The sequence below is a fragment of the Berghia stephanieae genome, chromosome 14 (assembly GCF_034508935.2).
Source record: "Berghia stephanieae isolate SIO BIC M18660-M18661 chromosome 14, UCSD_Bste_1.3, whole genome shotgun sequence".
Taxonomy (NCBI): domain Eukaryota; kingdom Metazoa; phylum Mollusca; class Gastropoda; order Nudibranchia; family Aeolidiidae; genus Berghia; species Berghia stephanieae.
Window position 1 is genome coordinate 6,651,135 of NC_088373.1, and position 26,544 is coordinate 6,677,678.

The following is a 26,544-nucleotide window of genomic DNA, read 5'->3' on the forward strand; positions in this document are numbered from 1 at the left end:
TTTTATAGTCTGGATGATACAGTTTAGTAAAAGCGGATGGTAAAAAATCAATATCAAAGAACAGTGACGTCACCTTCGTTCTATTTATAGCTTTGACGATTGGATTTATCCAAAGGATTACCAGCGTTTAATTGAGGTGTCGGACATTTAAATGTTTTGTTTGGATAATTTAATCAATTCTCTATTGGATATCCGTGGAAATGGCTAAATGTTTTACATTTACCGGCAGTCAAATGTCCCAGATAGGAGGACATTTGTGTCTATCCATCAAATATTTTCTAATTAATGTAAGCACGCACCTCTCGATCTAAATAAGTGGCCAAGAATTACAGTTGGTTTCCTGTTATGTGTTTTTATGAGATGCATATTAAGTTATCGAACATCTATTGAAATGTGAGTGAAGCCCTTGGAACCATGTTTCGACTTCTCGTCCTATCTAATAATGTGAATAGCACGACATCAAATGGAACTCCCATAAGATGCAAAGACACCTTATTGACATGACCTGTTTAAATGGCATAGACTATGATATTTTTAAAAATACTTGAAAATTAATCCGGATTCTCTTTATATCTTAGGTGGTTGGTATTTTGATTCATTAAATATCGGCTCACTTAAAATTCTGCTTTTTAGAATAAATCACCTTGGGGCATCTCCGGTGTACAATTTCGGAATCAACCCATTTAGGTATAAGACCAAGTTCTTGATAACTCAAAGGATTTTGAAAGCCGCTCGGACAGCATTGTAGTATGGGTGGCTTTGAGTTGGACTAAAGTGTGTGTAAATAATGTGACCGTTTGTCTCAAACTGAATGTTTTGTCCGATTAAATCCACCACTGTGTTTGCTCTATCTTGTCACCAAAGTACAGAGCAGGTAAAAGTCATTGTCATTACCGTATCGAGTCTTATATATATTTTTATCCTATAATAACAACATCGTTCATTGTAGGAGAGACTTTTAGACTTGCCAACTGGGATCAATTTGTAGAGATGCGATTTTACGGCACCAGATTTGGAAAAAGGGATCTTTAGCGAACAAAAAAAGTGTAGAAAGTGATAAAAACGGGTATCAACGCACAAATAATATAATAATATTTTATCTTTGAAATGTTATTTATTCTACTAAGGGCACGTCCATGTTATAACGATAGTTATGCCAGTTTCTTTCTCCACACAACGAATTAAATTGAAATTAAGCATCTAAGGGTGTTCATTATTGATATAATTTGTTTCCTCGTATAAAAAAGGCCGACTACTTGCCAATTGTGATTGACACTACAACTAATTATTCACAAATATGAAAACACAAGAGTGTTATAGATTTATTGGTGTTATAGAAAAAAATCTCAAATATAAACACAACAGTAATATGTGACCAAACGTGCATGACCTTGACCCCAAATTAAGACATTGGAGCAAACTTCCCGCTGAAAATGTAAGAAAGAGCTTACAGCTGAAAGCGTTAAAACCGAGCTTACAGCTGAAGAGGTTGGAACAAACTAATCGCTGAAATTAAGGAGCAATCTTACCGCTGGAAACGTTGAAACGAGCTTACAGCTTAAAACATGTTTGCATGAGATCAGCGTGCATTTTTAAAAAAATGTAACATTTGTTTTATACAACTGCTGTTATATTTGATGTTGCTATTGAAGAGAAGAGTATTTTCTTCCATCGACAACTTGAATTATGTAATTCTGATATTTTGACGTTAAACTAAATTTTGGCCTTCTGGTTCATTTCACCATAATGCTCGATCGATGTAATGGGTGACTTGGCATTCATTACAATAATGGAAAAGAAAAGTACTCATCGTCTTCGTCCACTTGTCAGACACATTAACTCACTCAACCCTATCATCGACTATCTCGGTGTTTGACCTTTACTCCACCATTTTTTACATTTTTCTGAGACAAATTATATACGCGTTATCAGAAAATACTACTGTATTTAACTTTTACACGACATTTGTAATTGAATAAAATCATATACTAACCAATGTTATAGTGTAAGTAACTGGGCATTATTTATTTTTCTATTTTAAAAAGTATCAAAAATCTCTTTGGAGAGCGGAAATCACGAGAGTAGAGGGCTAGGTAGGGTTACGTGCGTTAATGTAGTCGTAGACTTGAGGCAATCAGCTTGATTGAGCCAAAAGAACAGGAGGCGCCTTCGTCACGCCATGTCATCGCCCAATAATCGTGGCTATGGAAACAATCAACGTAAAGAAAATGGCGAGCAAAGATCACATCAAAAACTATCCACATCAAACATTTTACCCAAACAAAAGTCTAGAAAGTATAAAAATTATTTGAAGAGAATCAAGTTTGGCCGAGGGAAGCCAACGTTACATACGATACCGGAAGTGAGCTTTGTGGAAAATTCTCCTCCCCCGAAAGAAGACACATTTGTCGTTGCTCATTGGAATGACATTCTCGGGGAAGATGACGTCGATGGTAATTTAAAACATCGAAAAGCAGTTGCTTTGGCGAAGGTCAATGCTCGACACGTTCTCGATTCTTGGAATAATTACCATTCTGGGACAATCTCTGCCGACTCTGATAAGTCTTTAAAGACATCATCAACAACAACAACATCAAAGACATCATCATCGCCATCTTCTTCTTCATCAACATCATCGTTATCATCTTTATCACCAGTCTCGTCATTTTCAGCACGTAAGATAACAAATTACGGAGATAAAAAATCAACAATGCCTCGCCCAAAGTCACGACAATACATCCAATCCAACGATGATGGCGTCACATCTACACGCGGGGAACAGGTTCATTTTAAATGGGACATTGCTGGTACTAACAATTCACAAAACGTACCGTCGGCTGTAAACAAACTCTACCATTTCAAACAACGAAAACGGTTGCAGGCCAGAAAGAAACCCGTAGATGGCGTTGGAAGTAAGAGCGCCCCAAACATCGAAAATGAAAGAAGGAGCGGAAGCGGAAGTGGTAGGAATAGGAGAAGAAAATTAATAACTAGTTCGAAAGAAAAGTCGTCGACTAAAAGATTGAATGATCGTGGTTCTCCTGGGCGAAAGCCCAAAGCCCCGATAGAGGCGTTCACCGATGAACACAACGAGGCACCAATACAAATGTCAAAGTTAAAGATTTCTGAAAACAACTTGGTGACTAAAATTTCTCCTGAAGTGCAAACAGATTCTGATAAAGAAAATAAAATGTCTAATTCTAAAACAACGACTCTAGCCAACAAATCTAGCACTCCTCTTGATCAAAGTGATGACGTTGAAATGGTCCGCTTCAAAAATGCACCTGCTCGCTCTATGAAATCACCAAAGAGCGTATCATTCGCTGATACTGCCACGTCACAGTCCAAAACAAAAATCAGCTCATTTTCCCAAAACATGCAAACGACGTATTTGGACATTCATAATCATATAAAACAGCATAACTCAAATATTACACAACAACAGAAGAGTAAAACTACGAGTACATCAATTGGATTCGAACAAAAAGCTACATATAACTCCCCCATGTCACACAGCATGCGTGCTGATAACTTAAAAACAGACCACAGTTGTAACAAGATCAAAATCTCAACACCGGATCCAAAGGAAAAAAATGTCAAATTATCCGATCAAATCAGGATGGATTATCGATTAGCTGACAACATCACGTTTGATAATGGCAGCGAAAAAGGAAAGTCGAAAAAGAAAATTAAAGGGAAGAAAGACAACGACATGCTAGCCTGTTCAAAAGAGGACAAGACGCCCTTAGATAATGGGCCATTTCCTGACACTTCCGGTGGCCATCATGATAGTTATGAGGAGGATGATGATGATAATAACAACACACCATCATCACGGCTGAGAGAGGACGATACGCATAAAGTAGAACAGCGTGTTGTTACAGAGTTTACAGACCAGCCCGGTGATAAATCGAAAAGTACAGGCACCAGCGTTGTGACGAAGGAAAACAACAAAACAAACCAGCAAAGTAACTCATCCGAACTAATTGGAACAAAAAACCGAGACGCCTATCAACACACTAGCTTTCATCCCCCGTGTGTTACATTAACATTTCATGACGATCACCATCAACAACCATGCAATAGCGATACAACTAGTCATAGTGATGGTGGTCTAGTTGACGATGTCAATATCGATATGGGTGACGATTACCAAGGAATATCGATCAAAACGAATGGTGACATTAAAACGGAGAAGAGTTCACATAATATTTTAAACGATAATCCCGATGACAGCATCACAAAATACAAAGGTAAACATAAAACTATAAATAGAAGCAGCCGTAACAGTATCAGAATTATCGAAACATCTGCCATCGACGACCAGACTCGTCACCAGCACCCCCACCAAAAGCAACACCAAAAACTACAAGAACTCAATCATCGCAAACTTGTATCGAAACATTCAGTCGATCATTACAAATATAAAGACAAAAATAACAACACTAAAACCGGAAATGACTCCAATCACCAAACGCCTGCAGTTTCGGTGAAATCATCATTACTTGATGAAAAATCGATTACAGATAATGACAGCTTAACGATACCGGTATCAGTTTCTGAATCAAAAAACGCGATAAACAATAAAAATAAAAATTTGACGGAGCGAAAGAAAAATATTCAACAGAATAGTAAAAACACCTCAAATCCCACAAAAACTACTGTAACCATTACAGACACCACAACAAAAGCCGCCGTTACCCGCGCTATAGCTAGCACCACCATCACCACCACCACAACTTCAACCACAACCACGACCGCCAATAGCATCATCACCACCACCACTACCAGCACTGACAACAATAACAGCAATAAACGTAGAATGATAGATCAGATGTCCTCAGAGTCTTCTAATTTCACATCAGCTGCTCAAAAATCGATAATAAAGCCAGAAAATGAGAGAGAATCTTTTGGTTCCGTCGCGACAACCAGTCATCAAGGCTATTCCAGTTCATCGTTATCACCAGCAACACTACCACAACCACCACTGTTACAAATGTCATCATCATCATCGTTATTACCATCAATACCACCACAACCACAATCACCACAAATACAAACTCCATCATCATCATCGTCATTACCATCTTCAACACAACAACATGACATTGTTCCGGATAACTATATTATTGATAATGATAATAACATTACTATTAATAAAAGCAACCATTATGACCAAAGCAAATCTCCATCAGAGACAAACAATATTATCAGTGATAATAGTAAAAATATTACTTCAACAACGGTAGCACCCGGAATATCTTTGACGACTAAAATCGGTGATGGTGTTGAATCTAATAATAATGGAGTCAATTTTGTGAAAAACATTCAAAAAGTGGATAAGAAATTATTACGTGATAAACGGATGATGAATGAAATCGTCGATCGTGCTGAGAAAATTTCTACTCAGGATTATGAGAGAAAATTGTGTGGCGACCAGGCTCTGTTAGCCAACAACCCGTCGCACATCCAGACACCTATCATTAACGGCGAAAGAGAAAAAGAAGGATTATTTGTGGCCGGTTACGATGGTAACGACGAAAACAAAGAAATAATATATGGAACGGAAGGGAGAGAACTAGCAGCGGAATATAAAACAGACGAATCACAGAAAGTGGAATTAGTCGGAATTGTCGAGGTTGGTGGTACGGATGAAAAGGGAGATAATTACACTGATGATGTTGATGGAAAGGGGGGCAAATTATTATTACATCGTTGTTCATGGAAGGGAAATGACGTAAAAATCGACAACAACGCGGACTTTGTGTCTAAAGATCTTAATAATTTCGACGTGAATTCAGTAATTGGATATACAAGAAGTGATTTGAGAGGATTGTACCATGCCGGGGATGGGAGAAATGCTGTTGAAAGCGATTCGTACGACGTGGCACCGGAGCTATACTCAGATATTGTTCATAAGAATGACGATACAAATGTACTTAGTCAACCTTTTCACAAAGGAGATGAATGTGATAATAAATATATGAATTCTTCGAGTGTTGTTATGCGTGAACAATTGGATTTGGTCAATTCACAAGGTGGACATTTGGATTCTGAAGAAACTAGCTCTGTGTTTAATGGTTCTTTGGATGCAAGTGGCTATAACATGTTGTCGGTGATGAACGCGAGTCATCAAAACGTAATAAATAATGCCACAAAATCAAAACACGCCAATGGGAGTGATAAATTGTTAAGTGATGTGTTTGGCAAGTGGGTGGGTGAGGATATGGGTTCTGTAGTTATGTCAGATAATCTTATAAATGGAGCGACGCCATTCTACAAAGAGGAATTACTAACCACAAACAAGACTGGTATCATTAAAAGAGACACTATAAAAGATCTATCCCTTGAATCCAATTTTAGAGAGAGTGAAGTCAATGTCAACCCCGGATCGAGGTCAAAGGTCAATACCGATCACCGGAAGGGTGAAAAAAATATCATATTTACGAAACCCGTCATGGTTCGGCCCAAAACAGCGGGTATGTCGAATTATATCAAGGACAAAACGATTAATGACCAAGGCAACTTACAAGACAACAGTGGAATATCTAGCGTTGGGAATTGTACTCTTGGTGTTGGGGATAAGAATAGTTTGATGACGTCGTATTTAATAGATCGAGGAAATTTCATTGATTTGAATGAGGATGACGACATCAAATTCATAAATACAGACGCGGATTACTACGAGGTATTTGGCTATAACGACGAAACGACCAAGATTCTGGAAGCCACAAAAGTGTATCCGCTGGAAAATGTAGCCCAGCGTCGGAATAAACATTCTAAATCCAAAGGAGTGTATAAATCATCAACACCACATGACATTTCTCATGGAAGTACAGGATTGATAAAGGAGGGAAAAGTGGATCACGGAAAAGTCAGGGCAGTACAGGGTTCTAGGGCAATTAATTCAAAAAAGTTAGTTCCTAGATTGAATATTAATATTTCTCCTGAAAGAAACCAGAGCAGTAGCCATATTAAAGACTTCCAGGATAAAAACAGTAAGCTAAAAGGAGACGGTCAAGTGAATTTGAGTAACGAGGAAAAGGAGACAAAGTCCAAACAGGAAGTTCGAGAAATGGTGGCGAGGTGTGAAAGTGACGATTCTATATATAGAAACTCTCAGCAATTTCGGTTCCCCCAAGGGAAACCCGTACAGAAAGGGCCGTTTCGTCAACTTTCTAATAAACAAGTTCAAGTTAAAAAGGAGGCTGTCAATGACTTCATTCCTTCGTCAATGTCTTTCAATTCGTTTCAGAACATTTCCCCGTCCTCCAAACTCTCTTCAAATAAAACCTCTACCGTTTTGAAAAATGACCTTGAAGGTAATCATGGCGTTTCCGATCAGAAGAAATCAAAAAATGCCGGAAGAAGTAGAAAACTGAGCTATGATACAGTACAAGAAGAATCGTATGTTGACGCGAAATCGAATATGACGTTTGGAACGAGCAGTCAAGCTCCGCACGGTGCGGCACTAGATAGTGGTGTTTCTTATCATCCGTCTGTTTCCTACAAGTCATTTACTAACGCAAGACGGAGATACGGGAGTGAAGCTGATATCGATACTGACTCTTTGTTCGATAATGATATTCACGGAAAATCGGATAATAATCAAAACCAAGTCGTCGGCCCTATCAGGGCTGCTGGAACTAATACATTGTACAGAAAGCATGTCGGAAGTACGGTAAACATGTCGCATCTACCCTTACCACCACATCTAAAGGAAGCGCAATCTGTTTCGGATATCATTCCGAATTCGGAGTCGATTAAAATCGACAAGAATTTAAATAACAAGCAAAGAGATGCTAAACATCGGATTAAACAAGGCGGTGATAAGGAAATAATAACCAAAAACCAATCGAAGGGAATATCCGGAGATCAACAGGTAGTCAATATAGAAGGCGCCAAAAAACGTCACACGCGTCAGATCAGCGTAGCATCACAGCCGGAGTTATACGAGGAAACGCTAGAGCGAGTCAAGCACAAGTTTGGCTTAAACGAGGAGAGTGATGACGAAAGCAACGCAAACATCCGGTTAAGCCAGAGCTTTAATGGCCGCGGTACCGCTAAAAGTATGAATAATAATGTGCCACTTTCTCTGTCTCTTCCGAAACAAACTAGAACGTTTAAAGGGGAGGAAGGGCAGATTTCAAAGACATCAGGGGTGATGAGAACTCGTAACAAAACCATCCTTACCCCCTTGACCACGGGGAAAGAGAGGGAAGTCAACAGGGTTTCGAATGCAGCCATTACTGGTCCGTTACCACCCGCGAAACCCCGGAAATTAAAACCCATCCTTCATCATAGTAGCGCGCATGTACAAAAGCAACGACATGGATTGACTTCCGGTTTATGAGGAAGTGGTGATGGATTGACACCTGAAATTATTGTTATCAGCCATTCTATGGATATTAAGGGCTATCTAGCCGTGGCGTTAAATGTGGCCCTTCGCCTCAAAACGGTATTAAGTCGGGATGGTGAAGATTTTTAGAATTGAATTTATATACAGATATTAGACTTGTGTTGAGTTTGTATGTTTTATTGAGGAGAATGGATACCACATCTGCCGTTATATTAAAGAACACAGTATGTGCTATTTGGTTAATATTGCATATGCTGTGTTTTTTAAGAATAACGGCAGACATTTTAAGGTGCACATGCCAAATTTTATATTTTTGACCAGTTTAACATTTAATTCGGCTTTTAAGCTTTTTGCTCGTTCCGACATAATACCGTTTTGAGACGATGGATCACATATATATATATACTTAAGCGTGACCCACCACTTCAAATCTGTATCATGTTATGTGGGGTTGATATAGATGCTATCAACTCATCAAATATATCTGACACTGGTTGTGTTTTCGTGTCTTATTGATGGGAATGGATATATAGATAGTTTCATAGAGAGAAAATCAAAATCAAAGTTTAACATTTTGTTAACTTCAATTTAAAAATCCTTATTTTCTCTTTAAATCTGGTTGACTCCCGACATAATACCGTTTTGAGTCGCTAGGACACAAATTATGTCCGAATGGAATGCATTTGAGACTTTTTTGGATAAGCCAAAAAAACAAAAACAAATGAAAAACAAACAAAAACAAACAAACAAAAACACCAGTTATAGGTGGATTCGTTTGCCAGCATTAAAAAGACAAACTGTGTATGCCTTTAAAAAGAACGCATAATATGTGACCCTTCTCCTCAAAACGGTACTAAGTCGGGATGGTTAAGATGTTAAAAATTGAATTTATAGCCAGAAATATCAGACTTGTGTTGACTTTGTAATGTTTTATTGAAGAGAATGGATACCACATTTTAGGGTGTTAATGCCAACAATTTATATTTTTGACCAGTTTAACATTTAATTCGGCTTTTAAGCATATTGGCTTGTTCCGACATAATACCGTTTTGAGACGATGGGTCACATATTATGTAACCCTCCACCAGAAAACAGGGCAATTTCGGGATCAATTCAGTTTTGGGATAATACCAAGCTTTTGATAACTCTAGGGATTTTGATGACCGCTCGGACAGCATTGCAGTATGGATGGATTAGAGTTGGGCTGAATGAAGGTTGTGTCTAATAATTTGACCGTTTGTCTCAAACTGGTGTTTGGTCGATTGATTCAGTTCTCCCTTTTGTTTAAAAAACACAGTATGTGCTATTTGGTTAACATTGCATATACTGTTGTTTTTTTTTTTTTGTTTTAATAAACAACGGCAGTGTTACAGTGAATGACAAAATCGGTCGGATGGTGAAAAGGTTTGAACTGAGATGTTGCCAAGTTTAGTTAGAAGGTCAATTTTTATCAAAATGAATGAGTGCTTGTCATAAATTATTAATTTACATCAACCCTTTTTGTACATCATCGGGAAATATCAAAGCTTAATTTCACTTCTAAATATTTTTTACAGCTAGTCAAGTTGAACAAGTATGAAGTTTGAGAAAAGTTGCTGGATACCTTTCCAATACATCTGACCATAACTTCATGCAAAATCACCCGATTTACTTCAAATAAAGATTAAAATGATCCGGAGAGCATATTCTTTCAGAAAATGGAAAAAAAACATGCAAATCCAAAATGTATACCTTCCGACTGATTACGTCATGCACTGACTCTCCAACGGTCAATTGAAGTCGAAATGATAATATATTGAAAATTTTTGTCATTGGGTACTTAAATGATGAGAAACACAGGGGGGTATGGAGATGGATGATATCCATGCCCGCTCCACACATTTTCTGAATGTTATTTGGTCCATCAATTTTCCCCAGTAAAACATTAACCTAACCCGAGTCTCATATTTGTGATCCTTCTCCTCATAACGGTATTAAGTCGGGATGGTTAAGATGTTGAAAACTGAATTTATAGCCAGAAATATCAGACTTGTGTTGAGTTTGTATGTTTTATTGAGGAGAATGGATACCATATTTTAGAGTGTTAATGCCAACAATTTATATTTTTGACCAGTTTAACATTTAATTCAACTTTTAAGCATATTGGTTCATTCTGACATAATACGGTTTTGAGACGATGGGTCACATTTTGTCCATCGATTTTCCCCAGTAAAACATTAACTTAGCCCAAGTCTCATATTTGTGACTCACCTTCTCATAACGGGTTTATGTTTCATGGAGTAAACAAAATGAATTTATTATCAAACATGAATTTAGGCTTACGTATCAACGTTTTAATGAGCTAAATAGAAATAGTTTCTTTAAATTAATGATAAAATTGCAATCTCACATTATTTGTCATTTTAACTTTAAAGTCATTATTTCGCGCCTAGTTTAAACCTCTCCTTACCAACCATAGGAAAATCGTCACATTCGTTACGATACAACCAACATCATTCTTATTCAAATTTCTTTTGTACATCATACAATTTTAAGAAAATAAACAGTTTGTTGTAGAGCATGTTTTGCTAAGAAATTATGCATGGCAAGAACTGTGTCTGAGTGATAAAAAAATCTATTTTTGTGTTAGTTGGGTGTGAAGTTTTGGGGAAAATCCTGAAAATGGCTGGTAATGAGAGAGTTAAAATACAGTTTTGAGATTTAAATTATAACTTTTAATTTCGCGATATAAATCACTCCGATATAGTAGTAGTAGTAGTAGTAGTAGTAGTAGTAGTAGTAGTAGTAGTAGTAGTAGTAGTAGTAAGCTTCTGAGTTCGAATGACGCTTGCTGAGAATTGTGTGATTCTGTCATGGTCGATGAGTATAGCTGCTCTCTTCATCCACGTTGATAATTGTTTCCATTGGTCACGGTCATGGGTCAGCGTTTTGAGGCTGTCAAGATCTTGTCGTGATATAGATAGACTAATTCCGGTTTTTAAGATTGAAATCAATGTCGAAAATAGGATTTATTGTCAACGATATGGAATAGGGTTAGATCGATCCAGGGTTATATTCATATCATAATTTATTCAAAGAATGTAATAAATTCTCTTTATTTAAGAAAATAAAAGTAAAATAGGATAAATAAAAAAAAAGTATTTCAAAAGGATAAACTTTATGGTTAAAATAGAAAAAAAAAGGAAAAATTATAGTGGAAAAACACATGAATAGAATTTCATTTAACCCTTTCCTTACCAGCCATTTTTCAGAATTTTCCCCAAAATTTTCCACCCACCCAACACAAATATAGTTTTTTCTTACTCAAACAGAAAAGCAACAAATACATTCAATGCATAATATTGAAATAAAATTCAACATATGTGACCCAACGTCTCAAAACGGTATTATGTCGGGATGGACCAGATGCTAAAATGTCAAATTATAGTTAAACTGGTCAAAAATATGAAACGTTGGTATTTAGTAAGTAAAATATGATATTCCTTTTCATCTATAAAGCATATCAACTCAACTTAAGCATGATATTTCTGGCTACAAATCCTATTTTCAGCATCATGATCATCCCACTTAATAAATTACCATTTTGAGACGAGGGGTCACATATAATGTAACGATGACAAAAACGTAGAATCTCTTTAAATATCCTGAATCAATTAACTGTTCCGATAATTATTCGATCATCATTAAAGACAATTATAGCCTTGTGAACCGATCTTTTTTCAGATACTTTGGCAATTTACAATTTACAATGAAAGAGAATAGTATTGAATTTATCGGGCTTGGATTGATGTCAAGCCATTTTGTTGATTACATGCGTTGTCATGACAACCTAAGCACTGGGGTTGAAATAGTATTCTAGTTACAGATTATGTTTTATTGATTTTCTTGTTAATGTCCCATAGTTTTTTACAAAGTGCCTGGGTCTACAATGTTGTTTTCGTGAATTAATCATACTAATTTGTCTTGTTAATTAAGCTGTTATAGATTATGTGGTATCAGACCGTAGCCATCGTTAACTTATAGATAGAACGAATATGACGTCACACAGGACTTTGTTATTGTTTTTTGCCATCCGCGTTTGTGAGTTGTTCTCACTAAACTGTATTAGCCAGACTATAAAAGTTCATGGTTACACATAGTTTTGTGTGTTGGTCCGTTATACTTCCGGATGGCAATGTTATGAGCTTCTTAGCCAAGCGCATACTAATCTATAGGCTGACATTGACCAAAAAATGACGTCAAAATGCGTCTTTTGCCACAAAAGAAAACAAATCGTGAGTTGTATTCAATAGTTCAACCAATGAAATAACTTGTTTCCATGAGCTCTACTAACGACAAATCACTAGGCGGTGCAAAAACCAAATAATGACGTCAAAATGCTAGTCTTTTGGGGTTTCAGCGTAGCCATCGTTATGTTATAGCCTGATAATGAGATCCATTTTGACGTCATTATTTGGTTTTTGCACCATCTTGTGAGTTGTCGTTAATAGTGCTCATGGAAACAAGTCATTTCATTGGTTGAACTATTGAATACAACTCACGATTTGTTTCCTTTTGTGGCAAAAGACTGGAATTTTGACGTAATTTTTTGGTCAGTATCAGGCTAGAAGTTAACGATGGATACGGTTTCAGTGTCAGGCTATAACTTAACGATGGCTACGATCAGACAGATTGTTACAAATGAAGAGTACAGGGGAAAAACCCACAGATGTCCATTTTTGAAATTTTTGTGACAGCCCTCTTTGAGTGATATCAGGGCATCAACTATAAACTTTCCTTTTATAAATAGAAACTACAACCATAACTCTTTAATGGTTGTATTTTATCGTCTTCGATGATATTGCTGTAGAGGGGAAATTTAGACGCCTAACATCACTTAAGGGGGCAGTCACGAAAATTTTAAAAACTGGACATGGTTTTTTCCCTTGTACTGTTCAAATATTTTTTTTCCTTTGGCAAGAAAGCTTAAACTTCATCCATCGATTATTTTAGTGGTCTTCAAAATGTCAATCAAAAGTTCATAAAACACAAGGATCTGTTGGGGTTTCTCACCTCCCATAGTGGGCAGGGAGGTAAGTACTGTATCTTCTACTTCTATCCCCCTATGTCTTTTTACTACTCCCTTTTCTACCTTTTTACTGGCGCTGATATGACCGTAATGTGTTGCAAGCGCCGTAAAACCCTTAAAAACAAACAAACAAACCCAAGGATGCTAAGAATTATATCATACTAATGACAATAACAAGCATATTTCTATACCGCCTTTCGTCAAAATCTCAAAGCGCTTTTTAAAAAAAATCAACAGGGACTGTTTCGGATCAAAACCTTTTTTCTGCCAATAAAAACAGTTAAAACTAACGCTTTAACATCGGGATATATCCAGAGAGACAACATTACAGTGCTCGGCAAAATTTCTCGTTGGGAAATACGAGATGTCGATAAACAAATTCTAGCGTCCAGTTTCTTACAAAAAAAAAAAAGCACTAGGTTTACTAAAAGCCTGATACTCATCCAAAAAGTGTTGTCAAATAAGAAGAGGAAGATCACGGGAAAAACGTAATAGGCTTCAACAGTCGTGACGTCACTTCCCTTGTAATGGCGCATAGTAACTTAGTAACTGGTTCTAAACTATCCGAACAATGTCGGACGCCCTTATGAGATACTTCTCCGACGAGCATAAAAGTGTATACAGAAGTAAGAGAAAAACAATATAAATCTGATCGTGCTTTGACTTTTATACATTCTGATCACATGACGTGAAAAAATTCTAGCCAGCATGAAGAATATTATAAAATGTACCGATTTTCTTTGTTTAGAACCAAGCTGTTGGTTAATGGACGGACGTGACATCAGACTATTGAATCCTATTGTGAGTTGTAATCAATTGCTCAGCCCGTGGAATCATTTCTTTCCTTGGGCAATACGATCCAATAGTCTGATGTCACGCCGCCCGGCAACGGCGGCCATCTTGGTTCTAAACAAAGAAAATCATTACTTTTTATTCTTCATGCTGGCGAGAACTTTTCATATGCCTTGTGATCAGAATGTGTAAAAGTCAAAACATGATCAAATTTATGGGGGTTTTTCCTCTGGATACGCTATTATGCTCGCCGGAGAAATATTTCATACGGGCGTCCGCCATTGTTCTGATAGTTTAGAGCCAGTGTTACTAAGTTACCATGCGCCATTAGGAAGGAAGTGACGTTACGACTGTTGAAGAGTATTCTAGACAACTTCCTGTTTACTTTCGTTTGGTGATCATCCTGACGAAATTATTTGGTCAGTATCAGCGTGGCCTTCGTAAAGTTATGGCCTGATGCTGACCAAAAAATGACGTCAAAATGCCAGCCTTTGCCACAAAAGAAAACAAATCGTGAGTTGTATTAAATAGTTCAACCAATAAAATAACTTGTTTCCATGAGCTCTACTAACGACAACTCATTAGGGGGTGCAAAAACCAAATAATGGCGTCAAACTGCCAGTCCTTTTAGATTTCAGTATCAGGCTATAACATAACGATGGCTACGCTGATACTGACCAAAAAATTACGTCAAAATGCCAGTCTTTTGCCACAAAAGAAAACAAATCGTGAGTTGTATTCAATAGTTCAACCAATGAAATAACTTGTTTCCATGACCTCTACTAACGACAACTCACTAGGCGGTGCAAAAACCAAATAATGACGTCAAACTGCCAGTCCTTTTGGATTTCAGTATCAGGCTATAGATAGTTCAAAGATGACGTCACTCAGGTCTTTGTTATTCTTTTTTTGCCATCCGCGATTATGAGTAATGCTCACTGAACTGTATTAACCTGACTATAAACGTTCATGGATACACACAGTTTTGTGTGTTGGTCCGTTATACTTCCGGATGGCAATGTTATGAGCTTCTTAGCCAAGCGCATACGATCTATAACATAACGATGGCTACGGTATCAGGCTTCGAGTTCACGAAGGCCCCAGTAGTGCGCAAGAGCACGGAATGTAAAAGTAACAGAACGCTTAAATTTGTTTCCTTTGTCTTTTCTTATTAACTTATATTATTTCTATCGCGCAATATCCACCTAAAAGTGCTCAAAGCGCTTCACAAATGATCCATGTAAGATGAGACATGACTCCTGTCAGGCGATATTACAATTTTTTTTCCGAAACCGACAACGCTGTTAACAACCAGGTACTCATTTTACACCTAAATACGGCGAGAGAATGTGAGTAAAGAGCCTTTTCCAATGGCTCAACTAACTATGCGTCGCTACTCTCCCTTTTATCTAATTATATCGTCTTACGCTTCGCGGAAGTCCCAGGTTTGAGAGTTTTTGCCCTGATGAGAGTAATTTAAATCGATGGATATTTGAAGGACAAGTTTTCTGGCCAAATGTGACCCTTCGCCTCAAAACGGTATTAAGTCGGGTTGGTTAAGATGTTGAGAATTGAATTTATAGCCAGAAATATCAGAGTTCTGTTGAGTTTGTATGTTTTATTGAGGAGAATGGATACCATATTTTAGGGTGCTAATGCCAACAATTTATATTTTTGACCAGTTTAACATTTAATTCGGTTTTTAAGCATGTGGTTCGTTCCGACATAATACCGTTTTGAGACGATGGGTTACATATGTTTAAGCACGAGTTTTCCAGAGTACAGCAATGAACGTGTTAATGATTTGATATGTAAATATTGTAAATTTTTAAGGCTGAAGTTTTAAAAGAGGAATATCAAGTTTTGCGGTAGCGTTGGTGTACTTTAATAATATATAACAATGTGATATTGAATGTAAGCTTCAATTTAATACACGAAAACAAATAAAATGGACGTTTCGGGTTTCCCCTTTATCAATAAAACAGGATGAATGAAACATTACAGACGAATGAGATAATGTGATAGTTCACTACCACATTATCTCATTCGTCTGTTGTGTTTCATTCATCCTGTTTTGTTGATAAAGGGGAAACCCGAAATGTCCATATTTTATCTATTTTTGTTTATTGAATTGAAGTTACATTCAATTTCACATTGTTATTTATTTCTTGGAGCTTCGAGCAGCAACAAGATATACATTATGTACTTACTATGTGAAACAAAGAAAGGGAAATATAGATAGCATACGCTTGGCTAAGAAGCTCATAACATTGCCATCCGGAAGTATAACGAACCAACACACAAAACTGTGTGTAATCATGAACTTTTGTAGTGTGGTTGATACAGTTTAGTGAGAATCACTCACAAACGCGGATGGCAAAATACAATAACAAAGGCTTGAGTGACGTCATCTTCGTTCTATCTATAGGTTGTTAGATTATGATTGACCACGAGGAAATAGAAAAGAGTATACTGTTCAAAGTATCCCACGCTCTACTTTCTGGTCAGACGTGCTAACATTGCACCACAGAGATTACACGATAAATATATGTGACCCTTCGCCTCAAAACGGTATTAGGTCGGGATGGTTAAGATATTGAAAATTGAATTTATAGCCAGAGATATCAGACTTGTGTTGAGTTTGTATGTTTTATTGAGGAGAATGGATAACATATTTTAGGGTGCCAATGCCAACAATTTATATTTTTGACCAGTTTAACATTTAATTCGGCTTTTAAGCATTTGGTTTGTTCGAACATATTACCATTTTGAGACGATGGGTCACATATGTTCTAGAGATATCATTGTGCCATTAAACTAGATGGTTGGTTTGGGTTAGGGTTAGGGTTAGGGTTAGGGTTAGGGATAAGGTAAAGGACGATTATATGAAAGAATTGGGCCTGGAGGAAGATGGTGCTCTGAACGGCGATGCATGGAGATGTGGCAGTATTCATTATGGCAACCCTGCAACATTTTAATGCGGGATAAGCTGAAAGAAGAGGAAGAAAAAGAGATATCATTATGCTAGAGGGAGGCAGATGCCAGAAGTCAATTTAGAATTCCTCTAGTTCATCGTAACGTAATACCTGAATGACTCAGTGAGTCTGGGTGGGGTTTCTGACCCCCATAGTGGGCAGGGAGGCACTTACTGTGCCCTCTATCCCCCTTCTAGTTTTCTATCTGTTTTCCAACAAGCTTTCTGTCTTTGTCTTGGAATGAGATTACTTGGTTTTGTCCTGGCCCCTGGCTGGATGCCCTGGCTGAGAGGGAAACAGTCAAATGCATAGTTATTATTTTGGGAGGTGATTTTTTTTCCTTGTAAATCATCTCTCTGTTATGTATTATTATATTTGTTATTTTGAATATATAATGTAAGCATTCGAGTGTATTCCTCTTTGTTGGATCATGTGCTTGTGTCCGGATGATACTTAAAAGTGATCTCAAACTAAGTACTTTGATAGTGTGCTCTTGGAATCTACATCTGATCCCTATTTGTTCCCAAATCCCCTTTGTCTTATTTTCTCTTGGGTGCTTTAATTTTACTTTTGAACTTTTTATTATCCCATTTTCATCCTTTTTACTGGTGCTGCTATAGATAGTATGCGCTTGGCTAAGAAGCTCATAACATTGCCATCCGGAAGTATAACGGCCAATACACAAAACTGTGTGTATCCATGAATGTTTATAGTCAGGTTAATACAGTTTAGTGAACATTACTAACAAACGCGGATGGCAAAAAAACAATAACAAAGACCTGAGTGACGTCATCTTCGAACTATCTATAACCTAAATATGTTGCAAGCGCCGTAAAACCCTTAAAAACAAACACACAGTTCTGGTCAGACGTGCTAACATGACATCACATAATATATTACCCGATAAATATATTTCTAGATATATCATTGTGCCAGAGGGAGTCAGAGATGCCAGTAGCGAATTTAGAATTCCTCCCGTTCATCGCAACATAATACCTGAATGACTCAGTGAGTCACGTGCTAATATTTACACCAGTCTATTACCATCAGACAGATGAATTGCATTATTATTATTATTAATATTATTATTATTATTATTATTATTATTATTATTATTATTATTATTATTATTATTATTATTATTATTTTTTATTATTATTATTATTATTATTATTATTATTATTATTATATATTATTATTATTATTATTTCATCATCATCATCATCATCATCATTATTATTATTATTATTATTATTATTATTATTATTATTATTATTATTATTATTATTATTATCATCATCATCATCATCATCATCATCATCATCATCATCATCATCATCATCATCATCATCATCATCCTATCATGTTGTGTTAATAAACAATTTGTTATCAAACACTTTCTTTGTCTTTTCTCAATTGTTTTAGGCGAACTTCGAAAATATCAAAGTGACAAATTTAAAAGCTGGAACTAAAATGTTTGTGAAAACAATGCAAGAAAGATCAGAAAGAAAAATACAAAAAAAAGTATGAGTAATACGATTCAATAGTCTGATACGGCCCGGAAACGGCGACCATCTTGGTTCTAAACAAAGAAAATCATTACTTTTTATTTTTCATGCTGGCTAGAACTTTTCATATGCCTTGTGATCAGAATGTGTAAAAGTCAAAACATGATCAAATTTATGTGTTTTTTTTTTCTCCTCTGGATACCCTTTATGCTCGCCGGAGAAATATTTCATACGGGCGTCCGCCATTGTTCCGATAGTTTAGAGCCAGTGTTACTAAGTTACCATGCGTCATTAGGAAGGAAGTGACGTTACGACTGTTGAAGCGTATTCTCACTAAACTTTATTAACCAGACTATAAAAGTTCATGGTAAGTCAGAGTTTTGTGTGTTGGTCCGTTATACTTCCGGGTGACAATGTTGTGAGCTTCTTAGCCAAGCTCATACTATCTATTTTCAAGTTTTCGTCCAACCGAGTCATCAATCACATGATTTGTTGCTGTCCAATGATTGGATACTTCTTAACAAATGTAAACACGCTGCTTTGTTTATGAAAGTTGTAAACTGTAAACATACACACGTGTCAAGCTGAACAAAATGATCAATCGTGATGTTAGATATTTCAAAAGCTGTGAACACTTTTCACTATGTGGGTCACTTTGATCACATTATAAAATGTGTCTAATTGGATTTAGTAGTCTGATGTCACGCCGCCCGGCAACGGCGGCCATCTTGGTTCTAAACAAAGAAAATCATTACTTTTTATTCTTCATGCTGGCTAGACCTTTTCATATGCCTTGTGACCAGAATGTGTAAAAGTCAAAACATGATCAAGTTTATGTTTTTTCCCCCTCTGGATACGTTTTTATGCTCGTCGGAGAAATATTTCATACGGGCGTCCGCCATTGTTCCGATAATTTAGAGCCAGTGTTGCTAAGTTACCATACGTCATTAGGAAGGAAGTGACGTTACGACTATTGAATCCTATTTCCTGGGGCACATGGAAAGTAATATAGATAGAATGGAGTTGACGTCCCTCGCGTCTATGTTTTTTGTTTTTTTTTTGTTTTGTTTTGTTTTTTGTTTGTTTTGCCATCCACGTGTATGAATAATTCTCACCTAACTGTATTAACCAGACTATAAACGTTTAAGGTTAAACATAGATTTGTGTGTTGATCCGTTATAGTTCCGGATGGCAATGTTGTGGGCTTGTTAGCCAAGCGCATACTATATATAAAGGCTCAACGTTTTTAGAGGCTCTGTTCCGAATTCAACAAACATTTTTGACTTGGAGTAATGGGAGCGATCTAGATGTCCATATTACCTTTCCATGTGCTCGAAGTCATTGGTCTCATTGGAATATGTGCTCAAAATGACCCACATCGTGAAAACTGTTCACAGTTTGAGAAATATCCAACATCGCAATGGGCATGATCTAGTGTGGGGCGGTCCTTGGCAAGCTTAAGGACCACGGTCCTACGGTCCCTGGGAAATGAAAACCGCAAGGACCGGTCCTAGAACCGGTCCTTTTCGACATTGAACATTCCTGAGGGAATCTTGGAAGTTTGAACCGTTTTGACTTTTGGGACCGTGGGATCGTTCATTCTTGAACCGTTAAAGACTTGGGACCGCTACACAATGAAAACCGTGGTCTACAGTAGGTTCACAGTGAAAGTGAGAGCGGAGACAGCTTCGTTGAGAGGGAGAGTGATGTGTGCTGTCAGATAGCGCTATTACACAAGAGTGACACAGTGACAAGAATTGTGTGAGTGTGTATGTGTGTGTGTGTCTGTGTGTGTCAAAAGGATGGGTTGGGAAGGAGGGGGGGGGGGGGTTGGTAGGTCATGGGACATGACTAATCTGTGGCAAGACCGAGTTTGAGAAGTTTTGGGGGGTCTTTTCTTTTCTTTTTCTTTTTTTTTGTTTGTTTTTGTCTTGTCTTTGTTATTGTATTGTTTTTTCTTTTTGCACTTTATATTTTTCAATTACATTTATTAATCATTTCAATACACACATTGGATGTTTATTCCGTATGTGTTTCGCAAGCGTCGAGGTCCCTCCAGAATATGTCAATAAAGATTTACAGATCAAACATAACACTTTCTTATTTCCTTCATCTTTTCGTAATGGTCCCAAACCCAGCTGGTTTTTCTCGACGACATATTTTCCAGTTGAAATGTAAGGAAATTGGAAAATGGGTGAAACCGTAACAATTGAGATAAATAAAATAATCCAATATGATGAATACTGGGGTTGTAAATTTGTAAGTAACTGAGATGGTAACAAATTAACAAATGACAACAATAACAACAATGCGATAGGCTGGCTTATAATTAATGGAGTGATGGTGACAAGTTCAAGTTAATGAAAACAAAAGACAGTCTGGATTGAATACACACACACACACACACACACACACACACATACACACGGAGTAGTCACACTCATTTCAAATTGTAACCTAATTAGAGCAGAGGGGTGATGCCTTCTTTATTTGCTCACCGTACTTCATTGTTACTTCGATAATTTAGCGTGAATAAAATTTGAAATTTATCCCAATTAACGGAGATAATGGAATCGCCCAAGGCGAGTTGTTCGTGGCGTTGATACACACACGCAACTCCTACCCCCCCCCCCCCCCCCCCCCCACACACACACACACACATTAGGCGGCAGCGAGCATTGAAGAGTAAGTGAGAGACGTGAAGATATAATAAGAGGGGGTGGATGCGGTAATAAGTAATAAGTGGGGTCGGTGGTGACTTTTCGCCAGATCTAACAAACCCAGCTACCCATTCACTGCTGAGTAGACAGGGATTCAGGAAAAGCTCGACTGCACCTGGGATCGATCTCTGGCCCTTTGCGTATAAAGAGAGTGCTCTATCAACTGAGCTATCGGAGTCCCCAAATATTCTATTGGGTTTTTAAAAAATACAGACGTTATAACTGTTGTTTTTTTTTTTTTTTTTGGAAGGAAGAAACTCACGAATCTCATATTATTTGATTAGTTAAAACACCAAACAAAATTTTAATATTATTGTATTATTTTAAATGACAACAATGCGATAGAAGGGAGTGGTGACAAGAAACAAAAAATCGGACTTGCTACTTGCTAGGTTCGAAACACACACACACACACACACACACACAACACACACACACACACGCAGACGCACATCTTTAGTAGTCACATGCATTTCAAACAATAACCCATTAGAGAAGAGGGGTCATGCCTTCATCATAGATCATTGTCATTGCGATCATTATGGTGTAGTAAATTTTGAAATTTACCCCGTATAATGGAATCGTCCAAGGCGTGCGCCTCCTGTTCCCCCCATCTCACACACGAAAGGGAGGTTTGCGGAGTAGAGGGAGGTGGTCGACTGTGTCGTTTAGTGTATGGCAAAGGGGGGGTGGGTGCGATTAATTAAGTGGGATGGGTGGTGATTGGTGGAAGATAGGCAAAGAACCGAGGCAACGAATCGCTGGGGAAGTAGTATGGCGCGAGGATCGCTGGGACCGTTGAGAGGTGATAAGAAGTGAGGACCGCCAACGGTCTTCCACTTTGGGACTGGTCCCCGGTTCACAGCTAAAGGACCGTGGGACCGGACCCAAGGACCGGTCCTCAGCGCGGCACTCGGCATGATCTATATTAACTTTCCACGTGTTCGAGGTCATTGGTCACATTGGAATATGTGCTCAAAGTGACCTACATAGTGAGAAGTATTCACAGTTTTTGAAATATCTAACATCACGATTGGTCACTTTGTTCAGCTCGACACACAGGTATGTTTACAACTTTCATTAACAAAGCAGCGTGTTTACATTAATTTGTTAATAAATATCCAATCGTTGGACCTCAACAAATCATGTGATTGATTACCTGGTTGGACGAAAACATGAATATAGATCGCTCCCATTGGTCATTTTGCTTGGCGTGATCATGGTTATTATAACAACTTTCATAAACAAAGCAGCGGCGTGTTTACATAATTTATATATTGAGAAATTTTCAATCGTTTTACAGCAACAAATCATGTGATCGATGACTAGGTTGGACTGGTTGTGCGGCGATGTGTTCTAGTGGTTTGACACTCGCTTCCGGATCGGAAGGTCCTGGGTTCGAGCCTCGCGCTCGGCGCATAGTTGACTCCTTGGAAAAGGCTCTTTACTCATATCCCCTCACCATACTCAAGTGTAAAATGAGTACCTGGCCGTTAACAGCGTTGTCTTTGTCCGAAAAATTGCAATATCGCCTAAAAGGCGTTATGTCACGTCCTACATGTTGCATGTTACTGTTGACCAGCGACCCCTTGTAAAGCGCTTTGAGCACGTTTAGTGGATATTGCTCTACGTAAAAGCTCAATTTTTTCAATTTTTTTTTTTAGAACATGAATATAGATCACTCCCATTCGACTCCGAGTTTAATCATTCGGCCGTGTCGACACTCGACACCCCCTCAACCAATCAACATCCAATCCTTACTCAGTCATTCGTGTCGGATATCACATGAGTTCGCGTAAAGAGGAGGTGGGGAGGAAGGGGGGGGGGGGGGAGTCATTGTTAACTCACTCAATCCTAGAGATTTTTGGTACTTTTTCAAAATTGAAAGAAAATGTATTAAACATGAGCATGTACATAGATAGTTTTATTCAACTATCATTAACATGTAAAAATTAAAAACATTAGCTTTGAAAAGGGCCAATGATTTGTCTCAGAAAAAAAAAATGTAATAAATAGGCATGGGGTAAATAAAAGTAACCAGGGTAAACAACGGATATAGATAGAACGAAGATGACGTCACTCAAGCCTTTGTTATTGTATTTTTCCATCCACGTTTGTGAGTGATTCTCACTAAACTGTATTAACCAGACTATCAAAGTTCATGGTTACACACAGTTGTGTGTTTTGGTCCGTTATACTTCCGGATGGCAATGTTGTGATCTTCTCGGCCAAGCGCATACGATCTATAGTCGGTGTTAGTGTTGAGTGATTTAAAATTATACTCCTGCCTGCTTCACTAATGAGACAGAAAGGAAAACAGGGTTCATCGCTTTGTAAAAAGACCCAACCGTTTTGACGTGGGGTTTTAATTTAAAATTCCAAAGTTGTGACCAAGATTCTCTAGACGGTGCAATTTTGTGACCGGTTTTAATTTAAAATTCCAAAGTTGTGACCAAGATTCTCTAGACGGTGCAATTTTGTGACCGGTTTTAATTTAAAATTCCAAAGTTGTGACCAAAAATCTCTAAACGGTGCCATCTTGTGTCCGGTTTTAATTTAATTAAAAAATCCAAAGTTGTGACCAAGATTCTCTAGACGGTGATATGGCGCAGTGTAATCGATGTTTAAAATTAAACTGTAGTATGAATCGGAGTTAAAACTAATTGTAGTTATTTACGTGGGTAAGGTTTTTGTTTTTGTTTGTTTGTTTTTAATTAATTAAAAACAATAATCAAACATTTATGATGATGATGATAATAATAATAATAATAATAATAATAATAATAATAATAGTAATAATAATAATAATGATAATAATAATAATAATAATAATAATAATAATAATAATAATAATAATAATAATAATAATAATAATAATAATAATAATAATATTAATAATAATAATAATAATGATGATGATGATAACAATAATAATAATAATAATAATAATAATAATAACAATAATAATAATAATAATAATAATAATAATAATAATAATAATAATAATAATAATAATAAAATAATAATAATAATAATAATAATAATAATAATAATAATAATAATAATAATAATAATAATAATAATTCGTGGTTAATTTTAGTTTCTAACCACGTCTATGCAGCAATATGTGTATATCGTTCAAATCAATCATAATAATAAAGAATATAAAATAAAAAGATCGATGCAATGCTACGATTGCTCGAGGATATCGCTATTTAAATATCCGATTAATCGGTGCAAATGGAAAATCGATTTTATGGAGTCATTTAACCCATTGCTTCTCAATATTTTTTTTTGAAGTTTTGATTCTGAAGCCAAAGAAAACAACTCTTATGAAAAAATGACCTTACTTCTCAAAATTATCTACTGTATCGGGACCATATAATAATAATAATAATAATAATAATAATAATAATAATAATAATAATAATAATAATAATATGAATAATAATAATAATAATAATATAATAATAATAATAATAATAATAATAATAATAATAATAATAATAATAATAGTAATAATGATAATAATAATAATAATAATAATAATAATAATAATAATAATAATGATAATAATAATAATAATAATAATAATAATAATAATAATAATAATAATAATAATAATAATAATAATAATAATAATAATAATAATAATAATAATAATAATTTCTACAGCGCTTCTTTCCAACAAAAGTGCGCGGAAGCACGTATACATATATGCACATGCGATGATATAATAATACGTACATCATTCAATAAAATCACTCACAGAAAACTTAAAGGAAATACGCTGTCTTCAAAGAGGCTTCAAAGGAGGGCATAAAATTACGTTTTCTGGTGTCTGCTGAGAGAGCATTCCACATCACAGAGGGAGCAGAATGTAGGAAAGCACGTCGTGAATAATTCGACTTAGGAATCAAACGGTTCAAGTACAGGGAAGTGGATGAGCGGAGAGGTCGATTCGGATTGTAGATAGAAAGAAGAGATGACAAGTAGTTGGGATCAGTGAAAACCTAATTAAAAGGATCTTTTCAAATAAAGAAACGAATTCCCATTAATTTGATATCTGACATAGATACATGTTAGTGACAATTACAATATTTGGAAAAAAATTAATGAAAATCAATCAAAAATTAATCCAAAAATTTAAAAAATTCCAATTTTGAATGTGTTTGATAACTTTTAAGTATTTTCCTTTAAAAGTCGTATATATATTTGTGAAATCCCCACCTGAATCAACATTGTCAGCTACAGATTCATCTAAAGCACTTTCAAAGACCAAAGAATTTTTTAAAAGTCAAATGCCAGCTTTCAGTCAAGTTTCAGGTAGATTTGAGTGAAAAAAATTCGTTTCACTTTAAAAAGATCATAATTCAGCTTGCAATCGTAGTTTTTTAGAAACAGTAAACAGCCACTTTCACTTTCACTTCTCTACATCTGGGATACTGGCAAAAAAAAAAAACCATCAATGGCGTTCTTCTTTAACTCTCTCCTTACAAGCTATTTTTAGAATTTCCCCCGAAAATTCACTCCCATTTAACACAAGAATAGACTTTTCTTACTCAAACAAAACGTAACAAATGATGTCTACAACACCGTGTTTAGTTTTTATAGCTGTAATCAAAACATTTCGTTATAACATTTTGTGGGTTAACCCACTCCTTACCACCTATAGGAAAAATCGTCACATTCGTTACAATGCAACTAACAGTTTTCTTATTCTGATTTCATTTTGTTATAGTTATAGCTATAAAAACTGGACACTTTGTTCCAGAGCTCTTTTTCTGAACAAAATATAGAATATATTCGTGACTCATCTGTTTGAAAAATATTTTTTTTTTTTTTTGTGTTGGGTTGGTATGAAGTTTCGGGTAATATTCTGAAAATAACTGAGCTTTTATATAGCGCAATATCTACTAAATGTGCTCAAAGCGCTTTACAAGTAGTTCCTGACCAACAGTAACGCTTGACAAGTAGGACGAGACATGACGCCTGTTAGGCGATATTACAATTTTTTTCGGACTGAGACAACGCTGTTTACGGCCAGGTACTCATTTTACACCTGAGTACGATGAAAGAATGTGAGTAAAGAGCCTTTTCAAATGACTCAACTATGCGCCGA

The 26,544-nt window shown here is 36.4% G+C and overlaps 1 protein-coding gene across 2 annotated transcripts in view; it reads left to right on the top strand.

Moving 5' to 3' along the window:
* Window positions 1–12,635, top strand: part of LOC144959390 (uncharacterized) — a 64,637-nt gene extending 52,002 nt beyond the window's left edge. For both annotated transcript variants that reach the window (XM_078891962.1, XM_078891963.1), the window contains exon 2: window positions 1–12,635. This exon is cut by the window's left edge and continues 305 nt beyond it. In XM_078891962.1, the coding sequence (XP_078748088.1) occupies window positions 2,180–8,353 (6,174 nt within the window). In that variant the 5' untranslated portion in view covers window positions 1–2,179 and the 3' untranslated portion in view covers window positions 8,354–12,635.
* The last annotated feature ends 13,909 nt before the right edge of the window (window positions 12,636–26,544 follow it).